Genomic DNA, 17878 nt, shown 5'->3' with positions numbered 1-17878 from the left:
TTTGTCTTAGTAACCAGAATGACAGGAGTGCAAATTTATTCCTGATCCCAGCATTATCAACTCAATTTTTGTTCCCATATTAATTGTGCTCCTTTTCAATTCTCTGTCTCCTGTCTTCCAGTTAGATTTGTACTGACCTCCTTTCTAAGCCTGCATTACCACATTAGATATTATCATATAAATTCCATTCCTTTCTTTCTCCCCCCCCCACATCCACTTCCTCATTTTTTCTTTTTATTTAGGCAATGATATGCAACACCTCTTTAAAATTTGCATTTCTGGAAGTCCAGCAGTAGCTCAACAGGTTAAGCACACATGGCACAAAGCTCAAGGACCAGTGTAAGGATCCTGGTTTGAGTCCCCGGCTCCCCAGCTTCAGGGGAGTTGATTCACAAGTGGTGAAGCAGGTCTGCAGGTGTCTATCTTTCTCTCCCCCTCTCTATCTTCACCTCCTCTCTCCATTTCTCTCTGTCCTACCCAACAATGATGCCAATAATAGTAACTACAACAATAAGAAACAACAAGGTCAACAAAGGGGAATAAATAAATAAATAAATAAATATTTTAAAATTGCATTTATATTCCTTGTCTACCGCCAAAATGTCATTAACTCATTTTTCATGTTCTGTGCATCTGCCTACGATAGGACCATAAAATGCTCAGATTTCCTTTATCTCTTTCCTTAGAAGATTTTTGCAATTTTATTCAATAGTATCATCTAAGGTGCATATCTTTCAGGAGACAGTTTATTTTATCCATTTTCAAAGTTCACCTACTATATATATATATATATATATATATATATATATATATATATATTCACTGGAATGCCATCTATCACTAATGTGTATTCTATGTTTATGTATTACTTCTGTATTTGTCATATTCAGGACATTGATACTTGATATCAACTTCTAATATTAAATAATATCAATAGTATTTGATATTTGATATATTCTCATAATACACAGAAATGTGAAAACCATTAACAGGTCCATCCAGATTAATTCATTTTCATCTGACCATCATGTGCTTTGTTATTAAATTTACTCCATAAAATAATCCTTTGTAAAAATTAGCTTTTGGGGCCAGGTGATGGCATAGCTGGTTAAGCACTCACATTACAATGCACAAGAACCTGTATTCAAGGCCCTAGTCCCCACCTGTAGAAGGGAAGCTTCACTAGTGGTGAAGCATGGCTGTAGGTGTCTCCCCTTCTCTCTCCCTCTCTGTCTCCCACTCCCCTCTCAGTTTCTATCTCTATACAATAATAAACAAATAAAAATGGAAAATAAAAAAACATTTTCATGCTAATGGAGAAAAAATACTGAAAAATGTATAAGCTCTAATTCTGTTTGATTATACATACCTCATCAATCTCATATCTTGATGAAAATTTATTCATGTCACTGTGATTTTAAAATCATATGAAAGATTAGACACATAAAAAAGAATAAAATCTAAATATAAGTTACCCCTTCCCTTCTGTTTCTAGAAAAAATAAAAACTTCTTTACTATTAACTAAAATTACAGGGCTTTAGAAGTTATGGACTCTTATTATTGATTTGTTGACATAAAAATTGTATGAAATAGAATTGTAAAACAAAGATGAACAGGGGGCCGAGTGGTGGCTCACCTGGTTATGTGCATATATTACAATACACAAGGACCCATATTCAAGCCCCCAGTCCCCATCTGCATAGGGAAAGCTTCACAAGTGGTGAAGCAGTACTGCAGGTCTGTCTATCTGTCTGTCTGTCTGTCTGTCTCTCTCTCTCTCTATCTATCTAGCCCCTCTTCCTCTCAATTTCTGGATGTCTCTATCCAATAAATAAAAGATAATTTAAAAAAACAAAGATGAACAGGATCCTAATTAAAATTTAAAATGGATCATTACTTTAACATTTTAGGTAAAAGTTTTAGCTATACAAATAGTTTGCTTGTTCTCTTAAAGTTGTATATTTTTATTTTTTTTCTGTTATTATTATCAAAACAAGGTAACAATCAGTGAAATATTTTGCATCTTGAAAGACAATAAGAGTTATAAAAAGAAAGTATTTTAGAAGAAAATTCTGATCTTATCTTTTTGTAGATTGGATACTCTCTTAATAAGGTTTACAAGGTAATGATGTCAAACTCATGTTAAGAAATACCATTGAATTTCTATTTTTTAATTTTTTGGCATTATATTTATTTATTTATTGGATAGAGACATCCAGAAATCAAGAGGGAACAGGCTTCTTCTTCTTCTAGTATTTGCCCTTCTTCCATAGCCAGTCAACAGCATCAGGTTGAGCCTGATGTAAAGTTTCAAGACCTCCTTTGAATCTGGAGAGGTGGCAGTCGTTGACTATGTGGGTCATAGTCTGTCTGTAGCCGCAGGGGCAGTTCGGGTCGTCTCTGGCTCCCCAGCGATGGAACATTGCGGAGCACCGGCCATGGCCTGTTCAATAGCGATTGAGGAGGGCCCAATCATAACGTGCTAGGTCAAAGCCGGGTTGACGCTTGCAGGGGTCTGTGATGAGGTGTTTGTTCTTTACCTCAGCTGACTGCCAACTCTGTTTCCAAGAGTCTGGAACAGAGAAGTTCAGTGTAGGCATAGGGGACCAGATTGGGTGACGAGACGTCAAGTGTTGGACAGGGTGGGCGAAGATATCTGCGTATATTGGCAGGTCCGGTCGAGCATAGACGAGGGAAATGAACTTAGATGATGCCGCATCCGACGAATATCTGGCGGGGCGATGTTGCTAAGAACTGGCAGCCATGGAACCGGGGTGGAAACGGATGGTTCCAGAAATTATCCTCATGGAGGAATATAATTTGGAATCGACCAAGTGGACATGGGGGCTACGGAACCATACTGGGGCACAGTATTCTGCAGTGGAATAGCATAATGCCAGAGATGATGATCGTAGTGTGGAAGTGCTCGCGCCCCATGAGGAGCTGGCCAGTCTTGCAATGATGTTATTCCTCGCGCCCACCTTTGCTGCAGTTTTTCTGAGATGTTCGTGAAATGACAGAGTGCGATCGAGAGTAACGCCAAGATAGACTGGCTGGGCTTCATGCCGGATTCTCGTATCGCCAAGCTGCACATTAAGCTCACGTGAGGCCGAGGCATGGTGTAGATGGAAAACAGATGATACCGTTTTTGCAGTGCTAGGGATTAGTCGCCATTTTTTACAGTAATCAGATATCAGAGACATGTCTTTCGTGAGTGTTTCCTCGAGGATGTCGAACTTGGATGCCTGAGTTGCAGAGCAGATGTCATCGGCGTAGATGAACTTCCTTGAAGAAGTTTCTGGAAGGTCATTGATGTAAATATTAAATAGCGTAGGAGCCAGAACAGAGCCCTGGGGAAGGCCACTTGAGACAAGTCTCCATCTGCTAGACTTGTCACCCAGATGCACCCGGAATCTTCTGTTTTGGAGAAGAAACGATATAGTGTTGGCCACCCATGGAGGCAGGCATCTTGAGATCTTGACTAGGAGACCACGGTGCCAGACCGTGTCATAGGCTGCTGTGAGATCAACAAAGACAGCACCCGTCTTTAAATTCTTCTGGAATCCATTTTCAATGTAAGTTGAGAGAACCAGGGCTTGTTCGCAGGTAGATCTTCTTGGGCGGAAACCAGCTTGTGCAGGTGATAGGAATTTCTCTGTAAGATGAGAAATACGTGACAGAAGCAGCCTCTCAAGGAGTTTGTAACACATGGAGAGGAGAGAAATTGGTCTATAGCTGGCGGCCAGTGTTGGGTCTTTCTTTGGTTTCAAAACCGCTATAATCTTCGCACGACACCAAACTTTGGGCATAGACTCAGATTCCAAGATGTGGGACAGGAATGAAGCGAGCCACTTCTTTGCCATGGGACCCAGGTTAAGAATGAGTTCTGGGGTGATGTTATCATAGCCAGCAGCTGTTCCCGGTTTAACCCTCTTCAAAGCATCTTCCAGTTCAGACAGTGTAAAGGGAGAGAGTTTTGGAGATGGACAAGATAACTGGAAGTGGGATGACCACTCATGGGAAATTTCTCTTTTCCCATGGAAAGAGGCTGATAGAGGAAGAGAGACAAAGATATACCTGTAGCTCTGCTTCATCACTCATGAAACTTCTCCATGCAGGTGGGGACTGGTGGTTCAAACCCTGATCCTTGTACACTCTTACACGTGCACTCAACCAGGTGCACCACCACCCAGCCCCTTGAATTTCTATATGTGATAGTGACAACTTTAATTAGATAAATTGTTCTTAAGATTTCTTGACAATCTTTTCTCTGCTTCTTTTGTTATGCCAGTTGTTTTATTAAATGAATAGAGATATTTGATACATTTACCAAATCTCTTGCATTTCAAAAAACAATAGAGAAAAATCTTATATCTGAAAGATTATTTTCTTTGTAATTAGTGCTTATTCAGAGACTTACTAAGTTTTGATTTCTTTTGTAATACAAATTGATTTCACCTTCATGTTTAAGTAGAATTTATATAAATACAATGTTCTAGAATAGAAACTGGATTTAGGACCAAGATGAGAGCTATATTTGAACATATGCCTGAGAATTCAGAGCTGTAGAAATATTTAATATATGTTTATTTCAATATACTTTTTAAAAATATTTTTCGGGAGTCGGGCTGTAACGCAGCGGGTTAAGCGCAGGTGGCGCAAAGCACAAGGACCGGCATTAGGATCCCGGTTCGAACCCCACCTGCAGGGGAGTCACTTCACAGGCGGTGAAGCAGGTCTGCAGGTGTCTATCTTTCTTTCCTCCTCTCTGTCTTCCCCTCCTCTCTCCATTTCTCTCTGTCCTATCCAACAATGACAACAACAATAATAACTACAACAATAAAACAACAAGGGCAACAAAAGGGAATAAATAAATAAAATAAATATGAAAAAAAGAAGAAAAATTTTTCTATTTACTTTCCCTTTTGTTGCCCTTTTTTTTATTGTTGTTGTAGTTACTATTGTTGTTGTTATGATGTTGTCATTGTTAGATAGGACAGAGAGAAATCGAGAGAGGAGGGGAAGACAAAGAGGAATAGAGAAAGACACCTGCAGACCTGCTTCAATGCCTGTGAAGCAAAGCCTCTGCAGGTGGGCAGCCAGGGGCTCCAACTGCAGGTCTTTGAGCTTCGCAACACTTACACTTAACCCACTGCGCTACCACCCAACTCCCTTATTTTAATATACTTTAAAGGCATTGTATGCCATGAAAAGTCATAACATTTGGGTTTCAACTATTTATAGATAAGATCGATAAGAAAAGACATCCTAATTTTTAGTCAATTGTAATCAGACTTCTGCATTCTCTTTCTCTGTATAAAGCTGTGTTCTACTTTTTTTCCTTTCTTCATCTTTTCAGTTTTGATGATCTACAAGATCATGTTGACATGGTTTTATAATACACTTTCTGCATTATAGTTATAGCCACGTCAACACTATAAAATCTCCACCCTAATTCTCAAGCAAAGTAAATCTCCATGTAATGTTGTCACCTCTTAAAAGACTTGTTTTGCATAACATAAAGTAGACTGCAATCTCTCCTCGAAATTGGTATCTTATAAAGAACTATCTCTAATTTATTAATCTGGTTAAGCCTAGTTTTAAGTAAATATTACATATTAACTTAGTCATAATAGCAATGTGTAAAGAGATAATTCTTTATATTATGAAATAAGTTGTATTTTATTATGTAATATTCCTGGGACTCCTAATTCATTCCACACCGCTTTATACATTACAAACATAATCTAATTAACTATAACACACTTTAATTATAAATATTAGTGAAAATAATATTACTGTCCAAATACAATGTGAAGTTACAACTTAAAAATTAAAACAAAATGAGATAAGCTAAATAAGTAACTTTGCATTTTTCAATATTTAGTTAAATATTTGCTTCAGAGTAGGATTGATTTAGTGCACATTAAATTTAGTGCACATAATTAAACCTAATTTAATATTATATGTTTTATGTTACTTGCATTTTATAAACCTTAGATAATGTTATTTTTATTAATGATTTATTTTGATATGCTTTGCTCACCATTAATTCTTTGGTTTATTAATATTTAATTGGTATAACCAAGAAGTGAGGATCTCAGGAAAAAAATTACCAAGAAGTAAACTAAACAATATTGCCAGGTGAGGCAAAACTGGATGAGCCCCCATGTTATAGTGTGCAAAGACTTAGATTCAAATCCCCAGTTTCCATCTGCGACGGGGTGGGGTGGGGTGGTGAGTAGTGAAGTAGTGCTAGGAGTATCTATCTCGCCCTACCCTCTCAATTTCTCTCTGTCTCTATTCAAAATAAATAAATAAAATATTAAAAAGCAATGTTGTCCTAGAGAATATTACATTTTGTAAATTTAATATTTTCATTTTTCAAGTAAGTAATGTTATCCCAAAAATGTACTCAATAGACATCCTTTCACTTTTTATTAATAATTCTATACTGTATCATATAAACAGTGAACTTCTTTTGTGAAATAACATGATTCTAATTTTTATATTACCAAGAAACACTGTAACACCCTTTTTTTAAAAATGATTTGTTCAATAGATGAAGAGAAAGACTTTGATAAAATTCAACATTATTCCATTATCAAGACATTAAATTAATGTGGATAGGTGCAAAATGTCTCAAACTAGTCAAATCAATATAGAGTAACTAGAATCAATCATACTCAAGGGTAATAATTGTAAACATTCTTCCTGATCAGGTATAAGCCAGGGTTGCCTACTAACATCATAACTAATCAACAGAGTGTTGGAGGTCCTATCCATAGCAGCTATTCAAGAGAAAGAAATTAAAGGGATACAGACGGGGAGAAGTAAAACTGTAACCACATGCAGATGACATAATAGTAGACTAGTAGATGTAGAAAACTAACATGGATCTAGTAGAGTACTCCTGAAAAATACTAAACAACATAGTAAGGTGGCAGACTTACAAAATCAATAGAAAAATAAATGGCATTGCTCTATGAAAAAACCAAGCTAGAGGAGGAAGAAATATGGAAATTGTATCTACTTCCTGTAGCTGAAAAAACAATCATGTATCTAGGAGTAACTTAACAGAAGAGGTTAGAGGCTTATACACTAAAAATCACTATTCAAGGAAATAAAAAACCTATACAAGATGAAAAGATATACTGTGCTCATGAATTGGAAGACTTAATCAAAATGACCATCCTACTCAAAACTTATACAAATTTAGTGAATTCCCTATCAAGACCCCACCAAATTTCATTAGAACAGAATGAAATCAGAAAAGTATTTGGTTCTGGTACATGCTAGTGGAAATGTCTTAAGTAGAAGTTTGAGAGGCTTTTGCAGACACCTACTATGGGGAGCTTAGACACTGTCCCATGTGTCAACAGCTTTAGTGTAACTCATTAACTCCTCAATAAAATAATACTTAAAAGAGGACTGGGCTGTAGCACACTGGATTAAGCACACATAATACAAAGTGCAAGGATCCCTATTTGAACCCCTGACTCCCTATCTGGGGGTACTGGTTGCTGTGTCATGTTATAAGCTGTGAAACAAGTCTTCAGGTATCTATCCATATTTCCCCCTCTCTATCTTCCCCAGCCCCTCTCATTTTCTCTCTCCTATCATATTAAAAAAAAAAAAAAAAAGGAAAAATAGAGGCCAGGAGAAGTGGATTCTTAGTGCCAGAACTGAGCCCCCACGATAACCCTGGAGGGGAAAAAATACTTAAAATAATAAAAAGAAGTTTCTTTTTTTTTTAAATTTATCTGGGACAAAAAAATAGCTAGCATACCTAAAATAATCCTAGAAAAAATTGGCAAAAATGGCGGTATCACACTTCATGACCACAAGTTATATTTCAGGATTATTGTTATCAAAACTGTGTAGTACTGGATGAAAAACAGACAAAGAATGTGGTCTTGGAGGTGGCACAGTGGATGGGGCATTGGATTCTCATGGGGTCGTGAGTTCAGTCCCTGGCAGCACATGTACCAGAGTGATGTCTGGTTCTTTCACTCTCCTCCCATCTTTTCCATTAATGAATAAATAAAATTAAAAACAAAAGAAACAGACACAGAGACCAGTGGAATAGAATTGAGAGCTCATAAATAAGCTTTATAACTATGGACTAGTACTTTTTACAAGGGACACCCCCAAATATTAAATGAAGAAAGGAAAGCTTCTTCAGCAGATGATGTTGGGAAAATTGGGTTTAAACATACAGAAAAATTAAACTGGATCATTATATGTCACTATACAAAAGTCAAATGGGGAGTTGGGCAGTAGTGCAGCGGGTTAAGCACAGGTGGTGCAAAGTGCAAGGACCTGCATAAGGATGCTGGTTCCAGCCCTCCGCTCCCCACCTGCAGGGGAGTCACTTCATAAGTGGTGAAGCAGTTCTGCAGGTGTCTGACTTTCTCTCCTCTCTCTGTCTTCCCCTCCTCTCTCCATTGCTCTCTGTCCTATCTAAAAATGATGACAACAATAACAACAATAAGAGCTATAACAATAAAAAAAAAACCACGGACAACAAAAGGGAAAATAAATAAGTATAAAAAAATTTTTAGGGAGTCGGGCTGTAGCGCAGCAGGTTAAGCGCAGGTGGCACAAAGCACAAGGACCGGCATAAGGATCCCGGTTCAAACCCCGGCTCCCCACCTGCAGGGGAGTCACTTCACAGGTGGTGAAGCAGGTCTGCAGGTGTCTATCTTTCTCGCCTCCTCTCTGTCTTCCCCTCCTCTCTCCATTTCTCTCTGTCCTATCCAACAATGACAACAACAATAATAACTACAACAATAAAACAACAAGGGCAACAAAAGGGAATAAATAAATAAATATTAAAAAAAAAGAAATAAAAATTTTTTTTTAAGGACAGGGGTAGATAGCATAATGGGTATGCAAACAGACTGTGATGACTGAGGCTTTGAAGTTCCAGGTTCAATCCCCTGCACCACTGTAAACCTGAGCTGACCAGTGCTCTGGTAAATAAATAAATAAGTAAATAAATAAATATTAAAAAGTCAGATGGACCAAATATATGAATACTAGTCCATAAGACATAAAAGAAAACACTGGCAGAACATTTTATAATATATGTTTCTGATAATGACATTGAAGACTCAAGTCCAACAGTAAGTGGAAAAAATGATAAGCAATGGGATTGTATTAAACTTAAAAGCTTCTGAACAACAGAGGAAATATCACCAAACAGAAAGGCACCCTTCAGTATGGGAGAAGTACTTTATATACCACATGTCAGACATGGGTCTAATAACCAAAATATGTAAAAAAAAAAAAAAAAGTCACTAAACTTAGCAATAACACAACAGCCCTGTTAAAAAGTAGGCACGGGAGCACCAAATTGTAGAACGTATTGTGATTCCATCCTGACTTCCCTGGGCAGACAACCTTACCAGTATGTCCTGAGGTTTCACCTCTCCAGAGCCCTACACCTTTAGGGAAAGATAGAAACAGGCTGGGAGTATGGATCAACCTTCCAACATCCATGTCCAATGGAGAAGCAGTTAGAAGCCAGACTTTCCACCGTCTGCATCTCATAAAGAATTTTGCTCCATACTCCCAGAGAGGGATAAAGAATAGGGAAACTTTCAGTGGAGGGGATGGGACATGTAACTCTGGTGGTGGGAAGTGTGGAATTGAACCCCTGTTATTTTACAGTCATGTTGATAATTATTAGATAACTATTAACATCAAAAATAAAAGTCTTTAATATTCAGAGAAAAATGGGCATGGATTAAAAAATGGACTTCACCCAGGAAGGGATTAGAGGACTAAAAGACATATGAACAAATGCTCAAATTCACTCATTATCAGACAAATGCAAATAAAGATAATAATGAGATACCATATTATACCTGTGAGCATATAAAATATTAGAAAGGACAGAGAAAACAAGTGTTAGCAAGAATGTGGGAAAAAGAAATCTAGTTATAATTCTGTTGGGAATGTGAATTGATTCAATCCCTGTGGGAAAACAGCCTAAATATTCCTCATAACACTAGAAATGGACAAGCTCTAAAACCTGGCAGTTTCTTTCCTGAGGGAATATGCAAAATACTTATTCAAAGGAAAAAAGTTTATATATATTCATCACAATCATAGTCCAAATTTGGAAGCAACCCACATACATACCTTCTCCCTCTCCCTCTCCCTCTCCCTCTCCCTCTCCCTCTCCCTCTCCCTCTCCCTCTTCCTCTCCCTCTCTCTCTCCCTCTCTCTGTTTCTCTCTCTTTCTCTCTCTCTCTTTCTGTCCTCTCTCTCTCTTCCTATCTCACTTCTCTCTCTCCCTTCTCTTCTCTTTATGTCCTTTCTCTCTCAATTTTCTCTATCCTATCAAATAAAAATAAACAATTTTTTAAAAATTGTTTTGCAGACACTTATGATACAGCGATGAGCAACTGTACCCATGTATCAACAACTGCACTGTATATCATTATTTCCTCAATAAAATAACCTTTAGAATAAAATAACCCAAATTAGTATGCAACCCAGATATCCAACAACAACAAGTGACTGGCTAAAAATTAATTATATATTTATATTATATATATATATATATATATATATGATGAGATCATATCCTTTTTAAATAATGAGGTCATCTCCTTTGCAATATCTTTGTCAGAATTTGGAGGTACCATGTTAAGTGTGACAGGGAAAGCCAGAAAGGGAAGAATCAGTATCAAATGATCACACTCATAGGTAGAACTTAAGAACAAGAACAGTAAGGGAAAACACAAGGTAAAAGTTCGGCTTTGTGTGGTGTGTTGCTCCAAAGTAAAGGCTTCTGAGGTAGGAGGGAAAGGAATAGGCAAAGGTACATTGGGGTCCTAGTGTATGATGGAGAAGAGTAAAATATCCTAGATGAGGGCTTGCACCTAAATGTACAGCACCTTGATTGTCTGTAATCTACTCCTCCTCCTCAATTAAAAAAAAAATTTTAAAAGCATTGCATTAACCAATGTATAAGTTGCAATTTTATATAAGGTGCAAAAGAACTTTTGATTCTGATGGTATCTCTCCATAAATAAATAAATAAATAAATAAATAAAATAAACCTTATTGTAACAGGAATTTGGATATGTGCAGAATTGTTGGGCTATAGACAACTGGAAGTAAAATAGAGTGTATTCAGAGATTCCTGAGCTAAAAATTTATTCCGGGGGTTTGTAAACCTGATTATAGATAATGGATTATTATAAATGTAATGATTTTTAAATAGATTTAAAACATTGATGAGAAAGATTAGAGGAATTTTTTTACATTTTAATTGAGTAACAATCACTTTTAAATACACATCAGTAATTATTTCAGTGTTCATTATCTGTTACTCTTGCTGTGTCTTTTGATTTAAAAGAAATCGTTGGTTTTATTTTTGAATATTTTTTCTTTTTTTTTCTTTTTTCTTTTCTTTATTCTTTTTTCAGATGACACGAGAACAATACATACTAGCAACACAACAAAATAACTTGCCAAGGGCTGAAAATGCACAGCTTTATCCCGTGGGAATTTATGGATGGCGAAAGAGGTGCTTATACTTCTTTGTCCTTCTGCTGTTGGTTACCATGATAGTTAACTTAGCCATGACAATATGGATATTGAAAGTTATGAATTTCACTGTGGTAAGTACCAACATGACTTTACATCAATTGCTTTTAGTTCAAAGATGACATCGTTCTGATATTTTGTTTCTTCAGGTAAAAGTTATTCATCTTAAACTTTGCAAGTATGTGACCTTGAATTCCAAAAGATATCATAAATTACTTTAGGCCTACATACAATGTTTATTCATGAGATGTAAATGGTATAACCACCTGCTATTGATACATGGAAAAATTAGATAAGACAGCATAGCACATTGATTCATTAGAAAATTAAATAACATTTAGCTAATGAGCATGAATACTGCTTACTATACTTGGCAGTCTAAGAAATAAGACTCACGTAAGCATAATGACAGAAATTACAAATACCTTTAAAATGGTACATATAAAGTATTCATTTCCATGTATACTTTCTATATAACATACTGCATAATCAAATCTGAACTCTGATATTTCTCCTGTTTTATGTGGACTGATAATGTATAATTGTTGTCATGTGGTAATTTCATACTTTCAGAGCACAAAAGTGGTAAATAGAACAATAGTAACAACCAAAAAAAATCCCAGAAATTATCCACTCTTATGAAAATTAATAATTATTATGTAATTCATTGATTAATTTTACTTCAGTTTATTAAACATGTGCAATTAAGCTATTAGCATAACAGTTGGGAAAAATAGCTACTTCAGCAAAGTTTAGTCTAACTCATTTTCTATTGTATAAGTAAATTCTTAAGGGTCTCTACCCTAATTTAAAGTTGTTCTGTTTATATTTAGAAGCCTCAGACATCTTCACATTCAAACAGTTATTTTCACTTTCTGAGTAGGTTCCTACTGTTCTTTAGCATGCTACATCCCTCAAGATACATGCATTTACTGGCCAGTCAACTTCATTGATCTTGATATTCCTATATTGCTCTGCTTTTTTAATATTTTGCTGTGTTTTATATTGATTAAACAAGAGTAGTTTCTTTTTTAATTTTATGAACACCCTCCTAACTTTAATTTGAACAATCTCAAAAGAGAAAAATGAAGCTAGCATCTGCCCATAGTGTAGAACATCAAAACTGTACACAGTAACCTGAGAAGACAGGTGGTTCAAATTTCCAGAGATGAAGTATCACAATTGTGTACATGGTGTAACAACAACAACAACAACAACAACAAAAAACAGCATATGCTTGTGGAAAAAAATATGAGTTGAGTCAGTGCTCTTCTTTTAAACAGTGCAAAAACTTGAGGTATAGTCATCAAAATGAGAAAATAAAAACAAAAATGATTAGAACTTGGTAACTCACAGAATTCAAGAGAAAAATAGTGTCCTGGAAATAGGTGCATGGCTTGTGTCCTGGATCCAGTTCTGTCAAGTTCTTCATGATTGGTGGTGAGAGATATAGGCAAATGTAGCTTTGTGAGACTGTCTGGTAATACACCAGAATGCATTTGTCCCAAGAGTAGACTCAGTCAAACCCCCTTCCTGCCAGGCCAGCATTACTTGAAAATAGGGGCATCTCTAATTCTACCTCTAGTCTTTATGTTTTGCTTAGCTGTATTCTATTTTCACTAACTAGTATCTGAACTTCATGAGCGACTTGTTTATCACACAGAAAAGACTATATATATATATATATATATATATATGAATATGTATATATACTTATGTTTTTTTATTCTATTGTAGTTGTTAACCTTATTAATAAGCAGATTTGGATACATTCTCTTTCATCCTAATTTTTCTCTTTTTTTAATTAATTTATTTTATTTTATTTTTTTATTTAAGAAAGGATTAATTAACAAAACCATAGGGTAGGAGGGGTACAACTCCACACAATTCCCAGCACCCAATCTCCATAACCCACCCCCTCCCCTGATAGCTTTCCCATTCTCTATCTCTCTGGGAGCATGGACCCAGGGTCATTGAGGGTTGCAGAAGGTAGAAGGTCTGGCTTCTGTAATTGCTTCCCCGTTGAACATGGGCATTGACTGGTCAGCCCATACTCCCAGTCTGCCTCTCTCTTTCCCTAGTAGGGTGTGTCTCTGGGGAAGCTGAGCTCCAGGACACATTGGTGGGGTCTTCAATCCAGGGAAGCCTGGCCAGCATGCTGGTGGCATCTGGAACCTGGTGATTGAAAAGAGAGTTAACATACGAAGCCAAACAAATTGTTGAGCAATCATGGCCCCAAAGCTTGGAATAGTGGAGAGGAAGTGATAGGGAGGTACTCAATGCAAACTCTAGTGTACTTCTGCTTTCAGGTATATATTTTGCAGTAGTTTATGGATACGTGTGAACATAAGCTCTCTCTCACAGAAACTGGTGTACATCTAGGTTATGGGACTTTGTTAGAAAGTGAATCACCTGAGATGAAATTAGAGTGTACTATAAAAGGAAAGGTCTCACCCGAGTAATGAAGCTGAAGGGTTGTCATTCCACAAGTGAAGTCTCTGGACACAGTCTGAGGTGAAGCATGTTGAGGTGGCAATCGTTGCGTTGGTTAGGCAATGATCGGCGGATGCAATATTATTTGGTATGGATTGGTATGGAGAGGCATACGGGAAAGTGGGCCCTATCAAAGGGTTCCAGGACTAGGGGAAGTAGGGTCTCTATAGTGCAGATGTGAGGTTCCTGCTGTCTTAGGGTTCAAAAAGACAATCGATAGTTAATGTTATCATCACATTATTTGGTAATTGGGTTAACTTTGAAAAGTCCTTTTGTTAGGGTTTGCTGTACAGAATCCAGTATCTTGTATATAGCTGTGCTATTGGATGCTTCTAATCTACTTGGTCTAGGCTTTTGAGAGAGTCTGCATATCAAATACACAGCCTATACATTAAAAAGATTCAGTTTGTGTATTGAAAAACTTTGAGACATACAATTGATTTTCCCTCTCTCATATTAATTAACTACTGATTTATATGTCTACATTTTGCTAGGAGTGTACATAAACACCATTCCCACCACCAAAAGACTGTGACCCATCTCTCCCACCCATTCCCACCCCCCACTGTCCCAGGAAGCTGCATGTCTACCCCCTCACCACAGGGCTTTTACTTTGGTGCCATACTTACAATTTGACAGGTCCTGCTTTTAGTTTCCCTTTCTTTTCTTCTTTCTCAACTTCTGTTGATGAGTGGGATCAGCCCATACTCATCTTTATCTTTCTGACTTAGTTCACTTAACATAATTCCTTCTAGCTCTGTCCAAGATGGGTCAGAGAAAGTGGGTTCATTGTTCTTGATAGCTGCATAGTATTCCATTGTGTATATATACCACAGCTTTCTCAGCCACTCATCTGTTGTTGGGCACCTGGGTTGCTTCCAGGTTTTAGCTATTATGAATTGTGCTGCTATGAACATAGGAGTACACACCTCTTTATGGTTGGGTGTTATGGAGTCCTTGGGGTATATCCCCAGGAGAGGAATTACTGGATCATATGGAAGGTCCATGTCTAGCCTTCTGAGAGTTTTCCAGACTGCTCTCCACAGAGGCTGTACCAATTTACATTCCCACCAGCAATGTAAAAGGGTTCCTCTGTCCCCACATCCTCTCCAGCATTTTTTGCTGCTGTCCTTTTTGATGTATGCCATTCTTACAGGAGTGAGGTGGTATCTTAGTGTTGTCTTAATTTGCATTTCTCTGACAATCAGTGACCTGGAACAATTTTTCATGTTTGTTAGCCTTTTGGATCTCCTCTGTAGTGAATGTTCTGTTCATATCCTCTGCCCATTTTTGGATGGGGTCATTTGCTTTTTTGGTGCTAAGTTTGCTGAGCTCTTTATATATTTTGGTGATTAGTTTCTTGTCTGATGTATGGCATGTGAAGCTCTTCTCCCATTCTGAGGGGTCTCTCTGTTTGCTTAATAGTTTCTTTGGATGTGCAGAAGCTTTTCAATTTGATCTAGTCCCATTGGTTTGTTTCTGCTTTAGTCTTCCTTGCAATTGGGTTTTATTCATCAAAGATGTCCTTGAGGTTTAGGTGGGAAAGTGTTATACCAATGTTTTCCTCTAAGTATTTGATTGTTTCTGCTCTGACTTCTAGGTCTTTGATCCATTTGGAGTTGATTTTGTTTCTGGTGAGATAAAGTGGTTCAATTTCATTCTTCTGCATGTTACAACCCAGTTTTCCCAGCACCATTCATTGAAGAGAGCCTCCTCTTTCCATTTAATCCTTTGGGCCCCCTTATCAAAGATTGGATGCCCATAGGTGTGGGGATTTATTTCTGGGCTTTCAATTCTGTTCCACTGGTCTGTGTGCCTATTTTTGTTCCAGTACCATGCTGTTTTGATGATGATGGCTTTATAATATAGTTTAAGGTCTGGGAGTGTGATGCCTCCATTTCTGTTTCTTTTCCTCAAGATGGTTTTGGCAATTCTAGGTGTTTTCATGTTCCAGATAAATGACTGTAATGTTTGTTCTATTCTCTTAAAGAAGCTTGGTGGAACTTTGATGGGTATTGCATTAAATTTGTATATGGCTCTGGGAAGAATATTCATTTTGATGATATTTATTCTTCCAATCCATGAGCATGGGATATCTTTCCATTTCTTGGTATCAGTTTCTATTTCCTGGAGTAGCGACTCATAGTTTTCACCATACAAGTGTTTCACTTCTTTGGTCAACTTTATTCCTAGGTATTTGATTGATTTTGCTGAAACAGTAAATGGGAGTGATTTCTGGATGTCTTCTCCTTCAGATTTAGTGTTTGCATAAAGAAATGCTACTGATTTTTGTACATTGATTTTGTAGCCTGATACCTTGCTATATAGCCTAATAACTTCCAGTAATTTTCTGCTGGATTCTTTAGGTCTTTCTATGTATACTATCATATCATCTGCAAATAGTGAGAACTTGACTTCTTCCCTTCCAATCTTTATCCCTTTGATTTCTTTCTCTTGCCTGATTGCTATGGCAAGAACTTCCAATACTATGTTGAAGAGTAACGGTGACAGTGGACAGCCCTGTCTAGTCCCCGATCTGAGGGGGAATGCTTTCAGCTTCTGTCCAATGAGTATGATGTTGGCTATAGGTTTGGTATATATACACTCCACTATCTTGAGGAATTTCCCATGTATTCCCATTTTTTGTAGAGTTTTGAGCATGAATGGGTGTTGGATTTTGTCAAAGGCTTTCTCTGCATCTATTGAGATAGTCATGTGGTTTTTGGCTTTGCTTTTATTGATGTCGTGAATGGCATTAATTGACTTATGGATGTTGAACCAGCCTTGCATTCCTGGGAGGAATCCCACTTGGTCGTGATGAACAATCTTTTTTATATGTTGCTGTATCCTGTTGGCCAAGATCTTGTTTAATATTTTGGCATCTATGTTCATCAGAGATATTGGTCTGTAGTTTTCCTTTTTTGTTCTGTCCCTTTCAGCTTTTGGTATCAGGGTGATGTTGGCTTCATAGAAGGTGGAAGGGAGTATTCCTGTTTCTTCAATCTTATGGAATAGCTTAAGAAGTATGAGTATTAACTGTTTCCTGAAAGTTTTGTAGAATTCATTTGTGAAGCCATCTGGTCCAGGGCTTTTGTTGTTGGGGAGATTCTTAATAATGTTTTAATTTCTTTGTCTGTGATTGGTGCATTTAGATTTTTTAGTTCTTCTTGGTTCAGTTTTGGAAGGGCATATGTTTCTAAGGAATTGTTCCATTTCTTCCATATTCTCTAGCTTGGTGGCATATAGTTCTTTATAGCAGTTTCACAGGATTCTCTGGATTTCTGTGGTGTCACTTGTGATATCTCCTCCATCGTTTACAATTCTATTAATTTGAGTCTTCTCTCTTTTTTGTTTGGTGAGTCTGGCTAGGGGTTTGTCAATTTTTTTTAATCTTTGAAAGAACCAACATTTGGCTTCATTGATCTTTTGTATGGTTCTTTTATTTCCGATGTTGTTTATTTCTGCTCTAACTTTAGTGATTTCTGTCCTTCTGGTTGCTTTAGGGTTCCTTTGTTCCTCTTCCTCTAAGTCCTTGAGGTGTGCAGTAAGGTCGTTCATTTGAGCTTCTTCTTGGTGTTTAATATGTGATTGTGTGGCTATAAGTTTCCCTCTCAGTACTGCTTTAGCTGTGTCCCAAATATTTTGATAGGCTCTGTCTTCATTTTCATTAGTTTCCAGGAACATTTGAATTTCCTCCTTGAGTGATTGTCTGATCCTCTAATCATTATGTAATGTCCTTGCCTATCTTTTGTTACTTTATTTAATTTAAAATCTATCGTGTCTGAGATGAGAATGGCTGTTCCTGCCCTTTTTTGTGGT

At 37.1% G+C, this 17878-nt stretch overlaps 1 protein-coding gene across 1 annotated transcript in view; it reads left to right on the top strand.

Annotated features, from left to right (window-relative positions):
* The first annotated feature begins 10770 nt into the window (after positions 1-10770).
* SGCZ (sarcoglycan zeta) overlaps positions 10771-17878 on the top strand; it is a 375824-nt gene continuing 368716 nt past the window's right edge. The window contains exon 1 of the mRNA XM_007519946.2: positions 10771-11640. Within this exon, the coding sequence (XP_007520008.1) occupies positions 11446-11640 (195 nt within the window). The 5' untranslated portion in view covers positions 10771-11445. The remainder of the gene's footprint in view (positions 11641-17878) is intronic.

The sequence above is a fragment of the Erinaceus europaeus genome, chromosome 2, assembly GCF_950295315.1.
Source record: "Erinaceus europaeus chromosome 2, mEriEur2.1, whole genome shotgun sequence".
In the NCBI taxonomy this organism is placed as follows: domain Eukaryota; kingdom Metazoa; phylum Chordata; class Mammalia; order Eulipotyphla; family Erinaceidae; genus Erinaceus; species Erinaceus europaeus.
The sequence above is the reverse complement of the archived record's forward strand: the minus strand, read 5'-3'. Positions and strand labels throughout refer to the sequence as shown.